Source organism: Cryptotermes secundus, unplaced genomic scaffold (assembly GCF_002891405.2).
Source record: "Cryptotermes secundus unplaced genomic scaffold, Csec_1.0 scaffold1089, whole genome shotgun sequence".
NCBI classification, from domain to species: domain Eukaryota; kingdom Metazoa; phylum Arthropoda; class Insecta; order Blattodea; family Kalotermitidae; genus Cryptotermes; species Cryptotermes secundus.
In genome coordinates this window covers 506,186-521,869 of record NW_019731997.1, presented here as the reverse complement: position 1 = coordinate 521,869, position 15,684 = coordinate 506,186, and the positions used below count along the sequence as shown (strand labels likewise).

The following is a 15,684-nucleotide window of genomic DNA, read 5'->3' as shown; positions in this document are numbered from 1 at the left end:
AACTTGTGTTTTATGAGAGGAGCTTGATATATTATTGAGCGTGGGCCTGAATAAGATACAGGATCGAATAAGTAAAAAGACGAATGTGATTGGGTGTAATTATACAGCTGTGTTCATACACCTGAGGATGACCTCTTGAGGTCAAAACATGTAGTGTAATAATAATAAAAATATGTTGTGTGGTTGGTAAAACTGACTCTAATATTGATTAAATACACAACAGGATGCAAGAAACAAACTCTCAATCTACCTTAGGGTGAGAGATGAAGTTTCATGCCCATACAAGAGGCAAAACCTACTGTTTTACATACTAGCATAAAAATTCTCTGAATACACTGTAACCCCCATTTAATGTTCAATTTCAACACTCCAAAGTTAGTACCCTCGGTGCTGCATTCTTTACATTCAAGATTTGTCTCAACATAGCATTCAAATGCTCTGCTCCCCAACTGAACCTTGAATGGGGGGTTCACTGTATTATCCTCCATGCTGCTAGTGTTATTGCCACCTCTGAAATCTGCAAAACTGCCATATTTGTATTATTCATTAATGGTAGAAAATGAAGTACAGGTATCCAGTTATTTTCAACAGAAAAACACTTTATGCAAGCATAGCAGCTCAGACTGTAAAGTTAATGACAAGGTCAATTCCTGGTAGGGGTGCTGGAAACTTTAGCAACACATCACTATACTACAAGCCAGAAGGTCGCAGGTTCAATTCCCAATGAAGTCACTGAATTTTTCAGCTGACCTATCTTGCCAGCCGCATTATGGCACTGGAGTCAAGGAAGACTCGAACAGAAATGAGTACCAGGAATCTTCCTGGGGGTAAATGGTAGCTAGCGCAAAAGGCTGACAACCTCACCGCCATCTGTGAGTTGACTGTCTAGAAAATGTGGGAGCCTCAATGTCCCACAACCCTATGGGTCTCCACGGCTTGTTACAGTGACAGCTTTACCTTTTACCTCTAAGTCCAGCAAGGCTCATTATGCAATGGATACCAGAATGTTTAGATGGCAATGCCTACCAGAGAAGTGGCAAAGTTCTCAAGATAGACAGACAATGCAGCCTCCACTGATCCACCACCAGCCACGACACTCTTACTCTCAAGCACCCTCTTCACGACACACAGCGCATCATGAATTGATCGCTCCATCTCATCACAGTAGAAGTCGTTAGGCCCACGCAGAATGATTGAGCTGGCTGTGCGAGCCTTTGGGCTGTGGAAACAAGAAAGAATTTTAATGTCATACATTCACCTACATCTTGGTCTTCCTAGTGTTTCTTCCCTTCTGGCTTTCCAACCAATATCCTATATGAATTCCTCTTCTAACCCATTTGTGCTACATTCCCTGCCCATTTGATCCTCCTTGACTTGATCATTCTAATTACACTTGGGTGAAAAGTTATAAAGTTCCTCATTATGCAGTTTCATCCAACCTCCTGTCACTTCATCTCTCTTTGGTTCAAATATTCTTGTCAGCACCCTGTTCTCAAGCACCCTTAGTCTATGTTCCTTCCTTAATGTTAGACACCAAGTTTCACACCTATACAGAACAACAGACAAAATTATAGTTTTATATATTCTAAATTTTAAGCGTTTAGACAGCAGATGAGAAGAGAAAATGTTCTGGACTGAATGGTAGCAAGCATTACCAGAATTCAATATTGGCTATATATCACTGAATAGTATGATGAAAGATTAATGATGAACTGAAAGGATTTGGAAGGAAGTAGTCATGGCGTAATCTATGTACCATACCAGCACTTGCCCGGAGGGACTCAGGATAACTACAACACACCTCAGTCAGTGTTCCAGCCAAGTTTTCAATTAAACACCTCCTGAATATAAGCCAAGAGCGCTAACACCACAGCAACACATGAAGACAGTGACTGTGACAATTACTGCCTTCTGAAATATGAAGTCATGCTGCCTCCATCTTCAGGATAGAAGACAGAGGCATCAGTTCCTCCAAATCATTCATACCTATCTACCAAGATACATGGAGTTGCATCATACAAGACAGCATCTTCTGGTTACTGTTTTTAAGCTATCAGTAGAAAGAAGTGGAATGACTCACCCCTTTATAAGAATGAGCTCATCATCGCACACTACTTCCTGCACCACCTCCGCAGCCTCCCCAATACTGTTGGCGTCGAAGCTGTCCTCTCCTGCAGCAAGCACAGTCATTATTATTGGAAAGTAAACTGATTCCGATTTGTGAGAAGGTAATCCCTGACATTAAACACATAAGAAAACCTTGCCTTCTCTATTCTTCTTACCAAATCAGCTGCAGGGCTGCCCCAAACTCGCCCTACATTTTGTTCCGTCTCTCCAACACAGCCCATCAGACCACAAATACTTAACCATGACCCTGGCAGCTATGACTAAATTTACAATAAAATTCATATATGTTTCACATGAAGATGATCGTTCAGTTTATGGTCTCCGGGGTGTAACACTGTATAGGCAGAAACCAATGCTTTGGAGGAATGCAATGCTTCCATCTTCATGGTTCAGAAAATGGCCTGGATATGTGGAAAGTTTACTAGGTAATTATGAGACCCTAGGATAGAAGCCCAATCCAAGTCAATAGGAAAGACAGGTACTAAAGTAGATTTTTTAAGGACATCTGTTTTTCAACACAGGTGGGAAAATGAATAGTGAAAGAGCAAGGCCCTTTCCAGAGAGCCAATATTATTTTCAGCAGGAAAAGTGGAAATGTGGGAAGAATGGAAAAGGTCATTTTAATGATCCTTTGAAGCTGACAACTAGAAAGAGTAAACCCTTTTCAGGACTACTGCAAGTGGAAAATGAGGATACAACTCTTCTATTCCTCAAGGGCCCAGGCAGAGCAGTGTCATTTAGGAGGAAGTAACCAGTTTATCCTCGGAGAGAAACTTATTTTCCTTATTGATGAGCCATAGTAAAAAATGCTCAACTGTTTACAAAATCATTAGCACTTCTTTTGCAAAACTTTTTTTCCAGAAGGAGAATGTGCAAAATAGAGCAGTAGGCCATCACAGACCATAGAATTACTGTATTCTATCCACAGAACACCTGGGTACATACCTTCCATATTGGATAGTGAGGGGAGAAAAGCAGCACCAGTTGCAATGGCTATCCGTTTTGCATCAGCCTTCTTGCACCTCCTGACAGCCATGGCCCCAGCCTCGACAAAATACTATAAACACCAAACAAATCGGTATCTCACTGAAAAGCACAACTACAAACACTTTATAAACTGTCGAGCAAACACATGTCTACATGCCAGAATTGTTGTACTATGCATACATTTCCTAACTTACTTACTGTTAAGCAATACATACAGCATCTGTAACAGAAGTGATTTACCTTCAAACAAAGATCATCAATCCCACCAGTACATAGAATCACATTTGCTCCTGCTGCAAGGATTTTCTGTATCCTCTCCTTTGTCATGTCTGATTCTCGCTGTCTAATGCCTTCTAATTTCTCTGGGTCCGTTATCAGCACCTGGAAATAACCATAAGTCCTTCAAATGTCTCAACAGTACACGGCATTCCTCATTTTTGGTCCCATCACAGAAGTTGAATGGGCCTGGGTACCTCAGCCAATACTAGGCACTATGGGCTGGATGACTGAGCAACCAGAGTTTGATTCCCAGCGGAAGCAATAAATGTTTCCCTTCTACAAAGCATCTAGACTGGCTCTGGGGCCTACCTAGCCTCCTATACAATGTGTACTGGGGGTTGCTTCTCCAGGGGTAAAGTGGCAGGGCCATGAAGCTGACCACTCACCTCCTTCTAGTGCTGAAGTTAAAAATGGTGGCACTATAACCTGTACCTCTTCAGGGTATGGTGGTTAATTTAGCACAAGGACAACTTTACCTGTACTGTGTTGGATCCAAGACTCTGATGGCAGTTACTATGAAGAGTTCAGCCTTATGTGTTAAAATTCCAAGTAGTCTGGAGACAGCAGGACATTTCAAAGGAACATATCATTACCATCTTCAGGGTTTAAGAGTTAAGACAAGCAAGAAACCAGTAGAAACAGAAGGCAAGCTCAGCAAAATCCAGTTTTCAGGTTGTAATGCCACATAATTCAGAGAGATCAGTTGCTTGTGCTGGTTTCTTGCTTGACTTAATTTTCAACCCTGAAGATGTAGGCAAGTTATTCCCCCAAAACACTGGAGTATCTCTCAACTAGACTGTACCCTTCAACTTTACCTTTACTTTAACTTTGTTAAGGACACACTGATTAAGTTTCTTACACAATAATAAAAACTGAATGCCTGAAGAAACAGTCACAGGGAAAGCTGAGAAGAATGTGGAGAAGCAACATAAGGGAAGATATACAAATGGATGAATAAAGAAATAACAGAAGAGGAAGGTACACAGAAGGCCCTGCCATACACTGAAATCACCCATGGAAAACTACAATACATGGTAGAATAACATGAACAGATATTAATTCTGAACACACAAAGTTCTGTGTAGCACCAGCAATTTCTAAGCTTCTTTAAACACCACTGCAAAGCCTGAATGGAACCACAGAACTCCTGATAACTTTCTTCTTGCTTGTATGTTTATCATTCCAATGAATCCAAATTAAAGTACTGATGGGTCCAGCCAAAAAATTTTATCACCACATACCTTTACCCCCAACTTCATCTTAGCCTTCTGCAGGGAGAAATCCAAACAGGCAATCTTGGCATTTGATATCCTCTTCGGCATAGCTGAAAAACAGAATTCCCTCTGTATACATATTCAAGTGCTTGTTAGTATATCGCATGTAACATAATTACTCAGTCCCTCAGACAGATCATCACTGAATAATCAACACTTATTCAACTACCTTTCTCTCCAAGAACTCCAGAAACAAACACCCCCCCCCCAACCTGCCCTCAATTCATCTCAGCCCACAGCCTCGCATCCTACTGCCCTGAGTTAACACTTGCAAAGAAGTGCTCTGTATGTATTTCAGAGTTCTGCCACACTGGCTACATGGTACAGAAACACAGGCAGAAGGGCAATCTTCACTGCAGTGGAACTGAACACAAGCCAGCCAAATATGGCCTTACCACAGCTCAGGAAGTTTATTATTATTAGAGGGGGTGGGTTTCCCCATGCACTTAGACCAGTTATTGGTCCACTGTGCGTCCCCCTTTAATTTCTACTGTCGCCATACCCTACCGGTACTGGTGCGTGCTTTCAGCCCCGTTCAGCCAACGAGGTCGGCCCTCAGTACCTGATATTTCCCCCATCTACCAGAGGCATCGGAAACTACTTGGACGGGAAATGTGTTGACTAATTTTGCTCAGAGGTCTCCTAGAGACATGAGGATCTTTTATGTGCCGTAAATCTAAGACACGGGATCCACGGCTTAAAGTCCCTCCCGGAGGACTTGTTCACTGAATTTTTCCACCCTTAAAAATTCCACGACCTCCGCCGGGTTTGAACCCGTGTACCTTGAGTCATGAGGTGGGAATGTTACCCCTTGACTATGGAGGCCGCTCAGCTCAGGAAGTTAGTCAGAAGCTTCTCAATGTCGCAGCAGGGGTTCAATCCCAGGTCAATTCATGTGAGAACTGTGGTGAACAAAGTGGTATTGGGGAACATTTCCTGTGGTTTTACCTGCCCATTCCCATTCTACCAAATGCCCTAGTTCTCTCATCTCTATCACCTCGGGCTAGCACAACGTGCCCAAGTCTCACCCCACCGCCCTAAGAAATGACAAAATAATATTAACTTGCCCAAATGCTAACCTTGGGATGCCACAGTACAGTTAAGGGCATACCCTGCCACCAACACACTCTCCCTTGCGCTGCGGCCATGAGCTTTCAGAACGTTCACTGCCTTCACAGGGTATGTGAAACCACCCTTGCCATCTGAAAACTTGACTGCGTGAGCAGCATCCACAACCATGTTCGAGAAAAAATCAGCGTCGCTGTGCTGCTGTTAAGGAAACATGTAACAGAGGAATGGAGTCCAATTCTCAAACATGACATGAATACTTCTGAACTGCACACTGTTAACTGTGAACTGTAACAAGGATACGGTCCAATGAGTTTGCTTGACATTGATGTTTTGGCTACATTGACTAAGCACTCCCTACCCAGCTCCTCGACGCTGACAGTCAGATGCTCCTGAATGTACTTACAAGCCTCCCTGCAACATGATGGGGCCATGACAAGGCATAACACACAAAGTAAAGAGAACACACACTCCATTCTTTGATCTGAAACATCTTACATCCTAGGACAGTGTTTTTCTCGGTTATGATGTTGCATTGCAAATGTTAAAGTAATTGTGTTCTGGGATATGAAGCAATATTCTGTGGGGGCATGTTATTTTGCGGGTACGCAGAAGAGTAGTTGGTTGAGGTACTATGCTACAAGCTGGAAGACCGCAGGTTCGAGGCCTGACAAGGTGGATTTTTTTTTTTTCAATTTACGTAATCCTTCCAGCAGCACTATGGCCCTGGAGTTGACTCAGCCTCTAACAGAAATGAGTACCAGGAATCTTCCTGGGGTGTAGAGGGTGGCTGGAACATGTCTGACTAACTTACCACCATCTGTGAGCCGACTGTCTAGAAGATGTGGAAGTCTCAACCTCTCACAACCCTACTGGCCTTCATGGCCTGTTACAGGGATAACTTTACCAGGTTATTTTACATTGCTGTCAGAAACTAGACAACAAAGCATCAAGTGGTAGGATAACTTATGATTTCAAAAGGCATAGCAGGAAGTGGCTGTGGCCTACTCAAGGTACTATCTAGCATTTGCCTGAAGAAACTGTAAAAAAAATATAAACATGAAAATCCTCACAACAGCTGGTGTAATGACAGATTCAAACTCAGCACCCCCTAAATATGATCCTAAACTGCTCCTGCTATGCCAACCCACACAGTGATGACACGTCGCCTAGGTAGCTAGATACCAATGTTTTGGAGAACCTGGTCCCTCAGAACTTTGACTTGAATATCAAGATTGCAGATTCATCTGAAGTATTGGTACCACATCCCTGAAGGAACTTCATCCCTAACTAGATATAATCTACAAATATTATGTTTCTGGACATTGTTTATCATCCAGCATTTATTTAAAACATAACATTTTGGAAACAGAGACCACCTCTAACAAATGGGGTAAAATTAATAGGTTTCATTTAAAGACAGAGACAAAATCCAGTAACCAAAATGTTGTTTTTTAAATAAAAACAGGATGGAAAGTGTCCAGAAACATAATGTGTGTATTAATGTACCATCCTCACACACTCCTAGATCTTACTTAGATATAACGTAATAAATCATTCAGTTACAACTTCTGATACAAATGTTGTCACGACTCACCACCTATCTTAATATCCACCTTGGCAAGAATCTCAAACTGCTGTGCATTTCGCAACAGGGTCTAAAAATCAGTTCTCTTCAGAAGAAAATGTAAACAAGTACAGTGAAGCGCCCATGCAAAGTGTCTCCGAAAAGCAGCGAATCTGTATGCTAAAGTGAGGGAAATCTCAAACACAGGGCACATAATGCTGAAATTATTCACTTGGGTCATTCAAACTTAAAATTCAATTGGGGTTCCACTGAATTCAAATTTCTTTCTGTCTCACAGAAAAATACAAACTTCCACTTTCAAAAAAGGAATTTGCTAGTCCACTCATATCCTCTATTGTTTACGTCAGTGAGTCAGTGGGCCCCACCATCGGTTTACATAAAGCATGGCTGCCCACTTTGACTCTGGCGGAAGGGCACCACAGCAACTCACTTGCATGCAAGTCGGTAACCACTGATAATGGAGGTTGGATGGATCTTTTGTTTGACGAGTTCATCAGCATTTTTCAACAACTCAGCTGCAACAATCACCTGTAACAGAAAACAATACAATAAACCCATCTCCCCACACCTGTACAGATCACTTGTATTGCAGCCACTTCATTGATGTCATCTACAAATGTGTAGCAGTGCTGCTACAAACTCCCTCTACAAGTTGTACTGTCATGTGACTTAAGGATGATCTGTTCATTGCTCCTTATGCTAGAAGTGGCAGATGTCAATTTTTTTGACTGCTGAATAAAACATAAATATTAAAATATACAAAACCACAATTATGCACATTGTTTTGTATGGGTGTGAAACATGGTTGCTCACATTAAGGGATGAATATGGGCTGTGAGTGTTTGATAACAGACTGCTGAAGAAAATATCTGAACCTAGGAGGGAGGAAAAAGAGAATGGAGAAAACTGAATAATGAGAAGCTTCATAATTTATACTCTTTACCAAATATTCCATAGCAACCAATTTTGATACTGTTTACAATTTAGAAATATCAATTAAATTGGCAACAGCATGTAAACTGGATGCAAGATAGCACACTATAAACACTGCATACTTATATAATCCCCAAGGGACAAAAAGACACTGTAAGCCCAAACCAGATTGCAAAATGAGTTTTAAAACTTCCAATCATTGGAATGGGCTTATGGCACCCAGTTCTTGAGTTAGGAGGAGGAGGAGGAGGAGGAGGAGGAGGAGGGGGAGACCAAAGATGATCAGGATGACGACACAGAGATACGAGGGGCTGGGCACATGGAATGCATGGGGGAGATGGTGACAGAATGTTCCTCCAATACCAATACACTGGCACTCACATACCGAATTACAGAGTATTATAACACAAAAGCCCACAATGTAAACCTTTGCTCCATGAAAACCTAAAATTTTATTTATTTCTGTATGCCACCACTTGCATTGCATGACCATTACAGTATAGATGGACTTCTAATGAAATCTTAAGATATATTCATAATTATAGAATATATAGCTGGGGCTAAAAACATTCTGATAGCGACTGTATTTTATTGTATCTTCATTCTCATGTGAGAAACTTCTGCCAGCTACTGGGATGCACCTACTTCCTACTTCAAACTAAAGCATTCCATTTCTCCCTTCCAACTGTCCATATAGTGCTACGATATAAAGAGAAACATGCATACCACTGAGGTAGTTCCATCACCAACTTCTTCATCCTGCAGCTGCGCTAGTTCCACCAACACACGGGCGGCTGGATGCTCCACTTCAAGGAGCCGCAGAATAGTGGCTCCATCATTAGTTACAGTCACATCCTACAGCAACAGTCAGAGGTTATTACTCTTCATATTTGTCAGTTCCAGTTTATCATAATTTTTTCCATGCTAAAAAATTCATGCAGACAAGAAAATAAATGGACCCAAAAAATACCTAGGCAGAAAAATGGAACCAAAAAGCATGGCAATCATGCTTCCTCCACCGTTACCTGTTTATTTTAGAATGATAGGAAAAAATTGTTGCTTGATGCTTATTTTAAAATATACTTTTCAAAAATTGACGATCAGCAAACAGACTGGGTAAGATAGTTTCCCTTTTAATTAATTAAGCACATTGCAATGAAGATGTATGGGGCTGGAGGTATAGATCCATGCATTCATAACCTCAGCACTATGTGGAGGTGACTGGTAAGCGTAATACACTCGTTATTATAACCATGGAGAAAAGGCTCCTGGTACCCAAAAAAACAGGAGGTAAGATGGGCCTTAAAGGTTATATGGACACTGTGAAGAAGAGAAAAATCTCTTGCAACTACAATGAACTGAACCCTAATTCCTTAGTCATCCAGTCCACTGCCTAGTCACTATACTGACTGAACTACTATAGCTTCCTGCAAATACATGTTTAAGTTGCAAATTGTGAGCCCAAGTTTGGCTGACACCGGACACAAATACAGTCAACTCTCGATTATCCGGGATAATGGTGGGGATGTAAATCACGATTAATCGAAAACCCGGTTAAGACAAATTTTATTAAAAGTAGTACTGTAATACTGTACCTTCATAATACTATAGGCCTACCTGCATTTAAATTTATTCAACCTCATTTTTATGTCATCTCATGGCCTATTTAATACTTTTTTTACATTACACTGAAGTATGAATTAGTTATTTCAATCACAGTCTTCGACAACATCCAACACTTTTTATGAACATTCACACTTAACACTTAAAAAAATTTAATATTGTCGTTTACTTTTTCACGGCATTTTCCTTTTTCTGTTGAATACTTAACACAACACGCTTCCTTTTACAGATTGACATTTTGCTAACGCACTTGAAGATCAATACAAAGATACTAACTGGGGCGATGTATCTGTCCTTGAAACTTTCCACAAATCCTTGCATTCTTTCACCCCTACCCTAGAACATTGTGTTAGCATAACGGGACCAAAGAATGCAGAGCTCGGTTCACACTAGTGCGAAAATAGTGTTACAACTCGCCATGTGAAACAAAAGTGAATGAATGTTAAACAACATATAAGCCTCAAAAAAGCATCAGTAGCCCCGGATAAGCCGCAAACCGGTTAATCCGCCCCCGGATAATCGAGAGTTGACTGTATGTTTATAATATAGGAGGTGTGACAATTTAATTCTTGGAAAGGCCACAGCGAGTCACTGGGGTGTTGAGTCGGGCAAACTCATGTACCCAAGCGTGTTCAGACATGTTTCAACTTGCATTTACATGAGTCACAGACCAAATGAGTCATCCGTTCCCAAAGAGCAGAGGAGGCAGTACGTATCCGCTGTATACTGTTGGCAGAAAAATGAGTGACAAGAATCTGGAGCAGCGGATAAACATCAAGTTTTGTGTGAAGGTTGGTAAAACTGCTACTGAAACATTAGCCCTCTAAACAGTAGCTTATGGTGAACACGCTATGAAGAAAGCAAGTATTTCTGAATGGCATAGGCAGCTCACAGAGGGGCGAGAAGATGTGCAAGATGACCCAAGAAGTGGGCAGCCAAAAGAACCCAAAGGACAGATGCAAACGTGAACAGAGTACGAACCTTGGTGCACTCAGATCGAATATTAGGCACAAAACTAATGGCTGAAGAATTGAATATGAATAGGGAAACAGCGCGACAGGTTATTGTGGAGGATTTGGAAATGAGGAAAATTTCCGCAAAGATGGGTCTTCGAATCTTGACAAATGACCAGAAACACTGGCTTCACATTTAATCCGATCTTTACATAATGCAGAAATGTTTGATAGGGTCATTACCGATGATGAAACGTGGAGTTTTCAATATGACCCAGAAACAAAATGCCAGAGTATGCAGTGGAAAACAGAGAATTCACCTTGGCCAAAAAAGCATTCATATCTTGCTCGCAGTTCAAGACCATTCTTGTATGTTTCTTCAATCACATGAGCATAGTTCACTATGAATTCATTGCACAAGGACAAACAGTGAACCAACAGTGTAATTTGGAAGTGCTGACAAGGTTACGGGAATCTGTTCGGAGGAAAATACCCAAACTCTGGTCTGACAAGTGGATTCTCCACCATAACAATGCCCTTGCACATGATGCATTAAGAGTTTGCAAGTTCCTGGCTACAAAATCCATTACAAAAATAGACCATCCACCTTATTTGCCTCACTTAGCCCCCTGCTATTTTTGGTTCTTTCCAAAATTAAAAATGTCCTGAAGGGACAAATATTTTCTGACATTCCTGACATCCAGAGCAATGTGATATTACTGCAAGGTATTCCAGAAAATGATTTTCAAGACTTTCTGGTAGTGGCACCATCATCTCATGAAGTGCACATCGTCATACTGAGAGTATTTCAAAGGCAACAGCAGCCGATAGTGCACAGATAAACAAATTTTGCTTTCAGGGGACCACTCCAGGAATTAAATTGTCGCACCTTGTACAGTGAACCTCTCAACTGAACAAGAAAGTGCTCGCCCTCAGATTGAACAGAATTTTAAATCTCATTATGATCTGTTCAAAAGTAAGAGTAAACCCAGTCACAATCCGTTTCCATGGACCATACAAGTTGCCACAGAATACGTACACCAATATCATCCACCAGCATCTTGTCCAGGCCAACTGGCCCCAGCGAGCTCTTCACAATGTTGGCAATAGAGCAGGCAGCCATTACTAGAACAAAAAGAGTGGGCATGCGGTGCAACATGTTCTTACAACTGTACTTCTGTGCTCAGCCACACATCAAGCTGAAGTGGCTACCACTCCAGGCTCATATTTACAAGGTCCCAGTTTCAAATCTTAGCATGTAGGCAAACTATCCTAGCTGGGTTTGCCAAGGTTTTCCTCAGTCTCTCCATGTAAAAACTTGGACGGCATTTCAAATTATGCCACGACTGCCCCCTTCTACAGTCCTCCCAAAACAGTATTCATAAATCATCCAAAAAATCCATGTTATACAAATTGAGATACTGATAGAGTTACTAAATAAGCCATAAAAAGATAAACAGTAAACCAGGTGACTTAAGTAACTTTAAAACTTCACTGCCACAATGTCTGCAACACTTCCTTGACCGTAAAAGAAAATTCTGAGGTTCTCAACAGCAGTGGTTATGAAGAGTTGTTCCTTTTGTCCTATGGCACATAGTCCACTGCAAGTCAACTTACATTTCAGAAAAATGTTACCTCCATCTACAGGGTCAAAGAGTATGGAGCTAGCAGCAAAAAAAAAAAAAAAAGCAACATGTTTCTCAAAAAAACAGTTGAATTTCAAGAGACTAGACAGAGTTGCATCCCAGAAGGACCGAGGCCGCGCCATAGCTCAAGCGGTTAGTCGCTGGCTTCCCACAGCGGTGGCCCGGGTTCGATCAGGTGTCTGGTCACATGGGAATTGTGGTGGACAAAGTGGCGCTAGGGCGTATTTTCTCAGAGTACTTCGGTTTCCCCTGCCAATCTTCATTCCGCCAAATTCTCCATTATCATAATCACCCGGGGCTGGCTACAATAGGCCAATCAGTGGCCGGCGTGCCGAGTGGGCCCAGTTGGACTCCACCTCCCACAAAGCGAAATATTTTATATCCCAGAAGATAGAACTAGTCATAACCCCAAAAAGTTTTCACATACTTATTTATAACAAAACCATAAGCCTAACCGTCTTGACTTACTGTTGGAAGCAAATTATGCAGTAAGGCTGGTTCAGTTAACACCTTTTGAATGAGGATTCTGTTTTAACAATATATTTAGTTTAGGCTGCACGTCCGTCAAACATACCTGATTGAAGAAAGTTGTCTTCTGGGTTTAGGCACCGTGTATTCGTTTTGGCTGTAGCTACTGCTCTCCGCAGCTATTCAACTGCTCTGAAGATGGAGGCGCTACGTTCCTCCGAAACGTCGGCCAAAACGAAGAATACACGGTGCCTAAACCCAGAAGACAACTTTCTTCATTGTCATCGCCGTGAAAACCTCAAAACTTACATACCTGATTGAGTTCATAAAATCATTTCATTTCAGTGTAATTTATTTTGATAGTTAATGGCCAAATAATCCTACGTACAGCACTTTCTCCTGTCCTTTCGTGCTCAGGTGGTCCAAAAGACACCACCGTGTATTTAACATGGCTGGCAGACTGGCCGCGTGCTTCATCACAAGCACATTTTCCTCACTTTCAAAACAATTAGAAATATAAAATTAATTGTCGTTCATTACCATTTTGTGTCCGTACTGGAGTTCCTGATGCACGAGTACCGGCGACCGATAAAGGACTTGCAACTGTCGACATTTTGAAAATTTCTCAAACACCTCGAACTTTCCTAAACGCTACCAATACATCGGCACCCACTCGTTTAACAGGACTTGTGTAGACATGTATAGACATCGCGGCGATCGCGGCCACGGATGACCCGTGCAGCATTACCGAAATGGGTCCATTTAGGAATTCAAAGATATTTTTCGCGTGCTCAATTTTATGTTTTCATCCATGAATTCCAGTCTTACTAACTTATTTATGGTGCTGAGCCCTTCTTGAGGAGGAACCAAATCTGTAGCTACTCAAGAATTTCCCAGCATTTTATGGAATCCGAAGGTTCATTACCGTGTTCGCAAGAACCCTCCACTGGTCTCTTTCCTGAGCCACATCAATCCAATCCATACCATCCCATCCTGTCTCTCTTAAGATCCGGTTTAAAATGTCCACCCACCTACGCCTTGGTCTTCCTAATGGTCTCTTTCCTTCTGACTTTCCGACCAATATCATATATGAATTCCTCTTCTCCCCCATTCGTGCTACGTGCCCTGCCCACCTCATCCTCTTTGACTTCATCATTCTAATTATACTTCAAGAAGAGTACTAGTTATGAAGCTCCTCATTATGCAGTTTTCTCCAAATGAATGTTAGAAGTATGAATTCCAATCATGCTTACTTAAAGTGAAATCACAGCAATACTGTTTACTTCTACATTTTACATACAGCATATGTGGATAATTGCAAATAACTTGTATATATCTTTAAACAGTGGGAAGTCAGAATCATAATTAGTGTAATACTAACCTGTACAGATGTTATGCCATACACATTGATCATAACCTTAATAAACTACAGATGAGTGAGTACTGTCCATTGGTAAAAGGAGGCAATGTTACATCAGACAAGCCTATTAGAAAATGTATTGTTGTACAAATTATTTTATATTCTAAATGGCACAAGTAAGACTCGAAAGACATTATGTACCTACAGAACAAATTTTTAGGATGAACAATCTCGTTGAAGCTTAGACTGGTTGTGCTGAAAGTATTGGTTAATATAAGTCTAAATATGTCAGGATAGTGAATATGTAACACAGCACTTTAGCCTGAAACTTGGTAATGTTTAGTAAATCACGTTAAATCATAGTGCACTGTAGCACTGACCAACCAATATACAGAAATTATCAGCACAGGTCGGGGATTGTTCAATCCTCACATCAACGGGCTACAAGCTAGACAGCAGGGGCAATATTTTATCATCTTCAGAGCTTGCAGACTGGCTCTGGAACCACCCAAGTCTCTTATGCAATGGGTATAGATGCTCTTGCCCAAGGGGTAAAATGACAGTGGCATGAAGTTGTCCACATATATCTATCTACTGTCAAATTCAAGAATGGTGGAGCTATACATTCATTCCCTCATATATCATAAATTCAAGGTGCTTTATTAAACACAGGGACTTCACATTTTTTACCTTTATCGGTCAGACACCTCTGATCCTGTACCATACCAAACACCTAAAATAACTATGTGCTATTCTTGTTACACCATTCTGATACTGGTACATGAAAGTAAGGACAGGCTGCATAAGAAAGATGACATGTAACAAGACTGACTGATGTAAACATCACAACTTCTAGCGCTGGTAGACATCTGGGAATAAAATACTCCTGAACTGTGGAACACAGTATTTCAGAGGTCTTATTTGTCGTCGATAAGGGCATGTTACAGAAGTACTCTGTGCAGTAAGAAGTACATAAACTGTAACCCCAATTCCATGCGTATGTCAGTTTTGAGTGGGATTTTCATCATAAGAGGACTTCACTGTAATTATCACAAGTAAAATCTGCAAATTCTGTGAAATCTGAGATTTGAGGTTCCCACTTTGGTGACCATGTATGTGTCTCAAGTATCATTTGGAATTACACTGTATAATGACAAGTCCCCCAATCTGTAAGCCACATCCACAGTACCAAAACTACCCAATCGGTTGTCTGTTCATCGGCAGGGCTCTTTCACTTTGAAAATTTGTATATATTCATCAGTCTGTTCCATTACTAAACGACAGTGTTCCCATTTGGGGAATAGCAGAGAATATGGTTATAACTGTGAAGAAATCAGTATCTATATTCAGGGACTGGAATCTTGCCTATTTAAACACA

At 41.2% G+C, this 15,684-nt stretch overlaps 1 protein-coding gene across 2 annotated transcripts in view; it reads right to left on the bottom strand.

Annotated features, from left to right (window-relative positions):
• The window catches only part of LOC111867515 (T-complex protein 1 subunit alpha), a 16,748-nt gene extending 3,103 nt beyond the window's left edge, over nucleotides 1-13,645 (bottom strand). Inside the window, exons 1-11 of one of the 2 annotated variants that reach the window (XM_023857473.2) lie at nucleotides 13,487-13,645; nucleotides 11,872-11,957; nucleotides 8,983-9,111; nucleotides 7,754-7,851; nucleotides 6,039-6,149; nucleotides 5,747-5,928; nucleotides 4,635-4,717; nucleotides 3,355-3,495; nucleotides 3,073-3,184; nucleotides 2,081-2,171; nucleotides 1,027-1,219 (exon numbers count right to left, since the gene is read on the bottom strand). In XM_023857473.2, coding sequence (XP_023713241.1) covers nucleotides 1,027-1,219; nucleotides 2,081-2,171; nucleotides 3,073-3,184; nucleotides 3,355-3,495; nucleotides 4,635-4,717; nucleotides 5,747-5,928; nucleotides 6,039-6,149; nucleotides 7,754-7,851; nucleotides 8,983-9,111; nucleotides 11,872-11,957; nucleotides 13,487-13,559 — 1,299 coding nt within the window. In that variant the 5' untranslated portion in view covers nucleotides 13,560-13,645. Of the gene's footprint in view, nucleotides 1-1,026; nucleotides 1,220-2,080; nucleotides 2,172-3,072; nucleotides 3,185-3,354; nucleotides 3,496-4,634; nucleotides 4,718-5,746; nucleotides 5,929-6,038; nucleotides 6,150-7,753; nucleotides 7,852-8,982; nucleotides 9,112-11,871; nucleotides 11,958-13,259; nucleotides 13,279-13,486 lie in introns of those variants that run through there. The other variant, XM_033752711.1, reaches the window with a different exon arrangement.
• Between the last annotated feature and the right edge of the window lie 2,039 nt (nucleotides 13,646-15,684).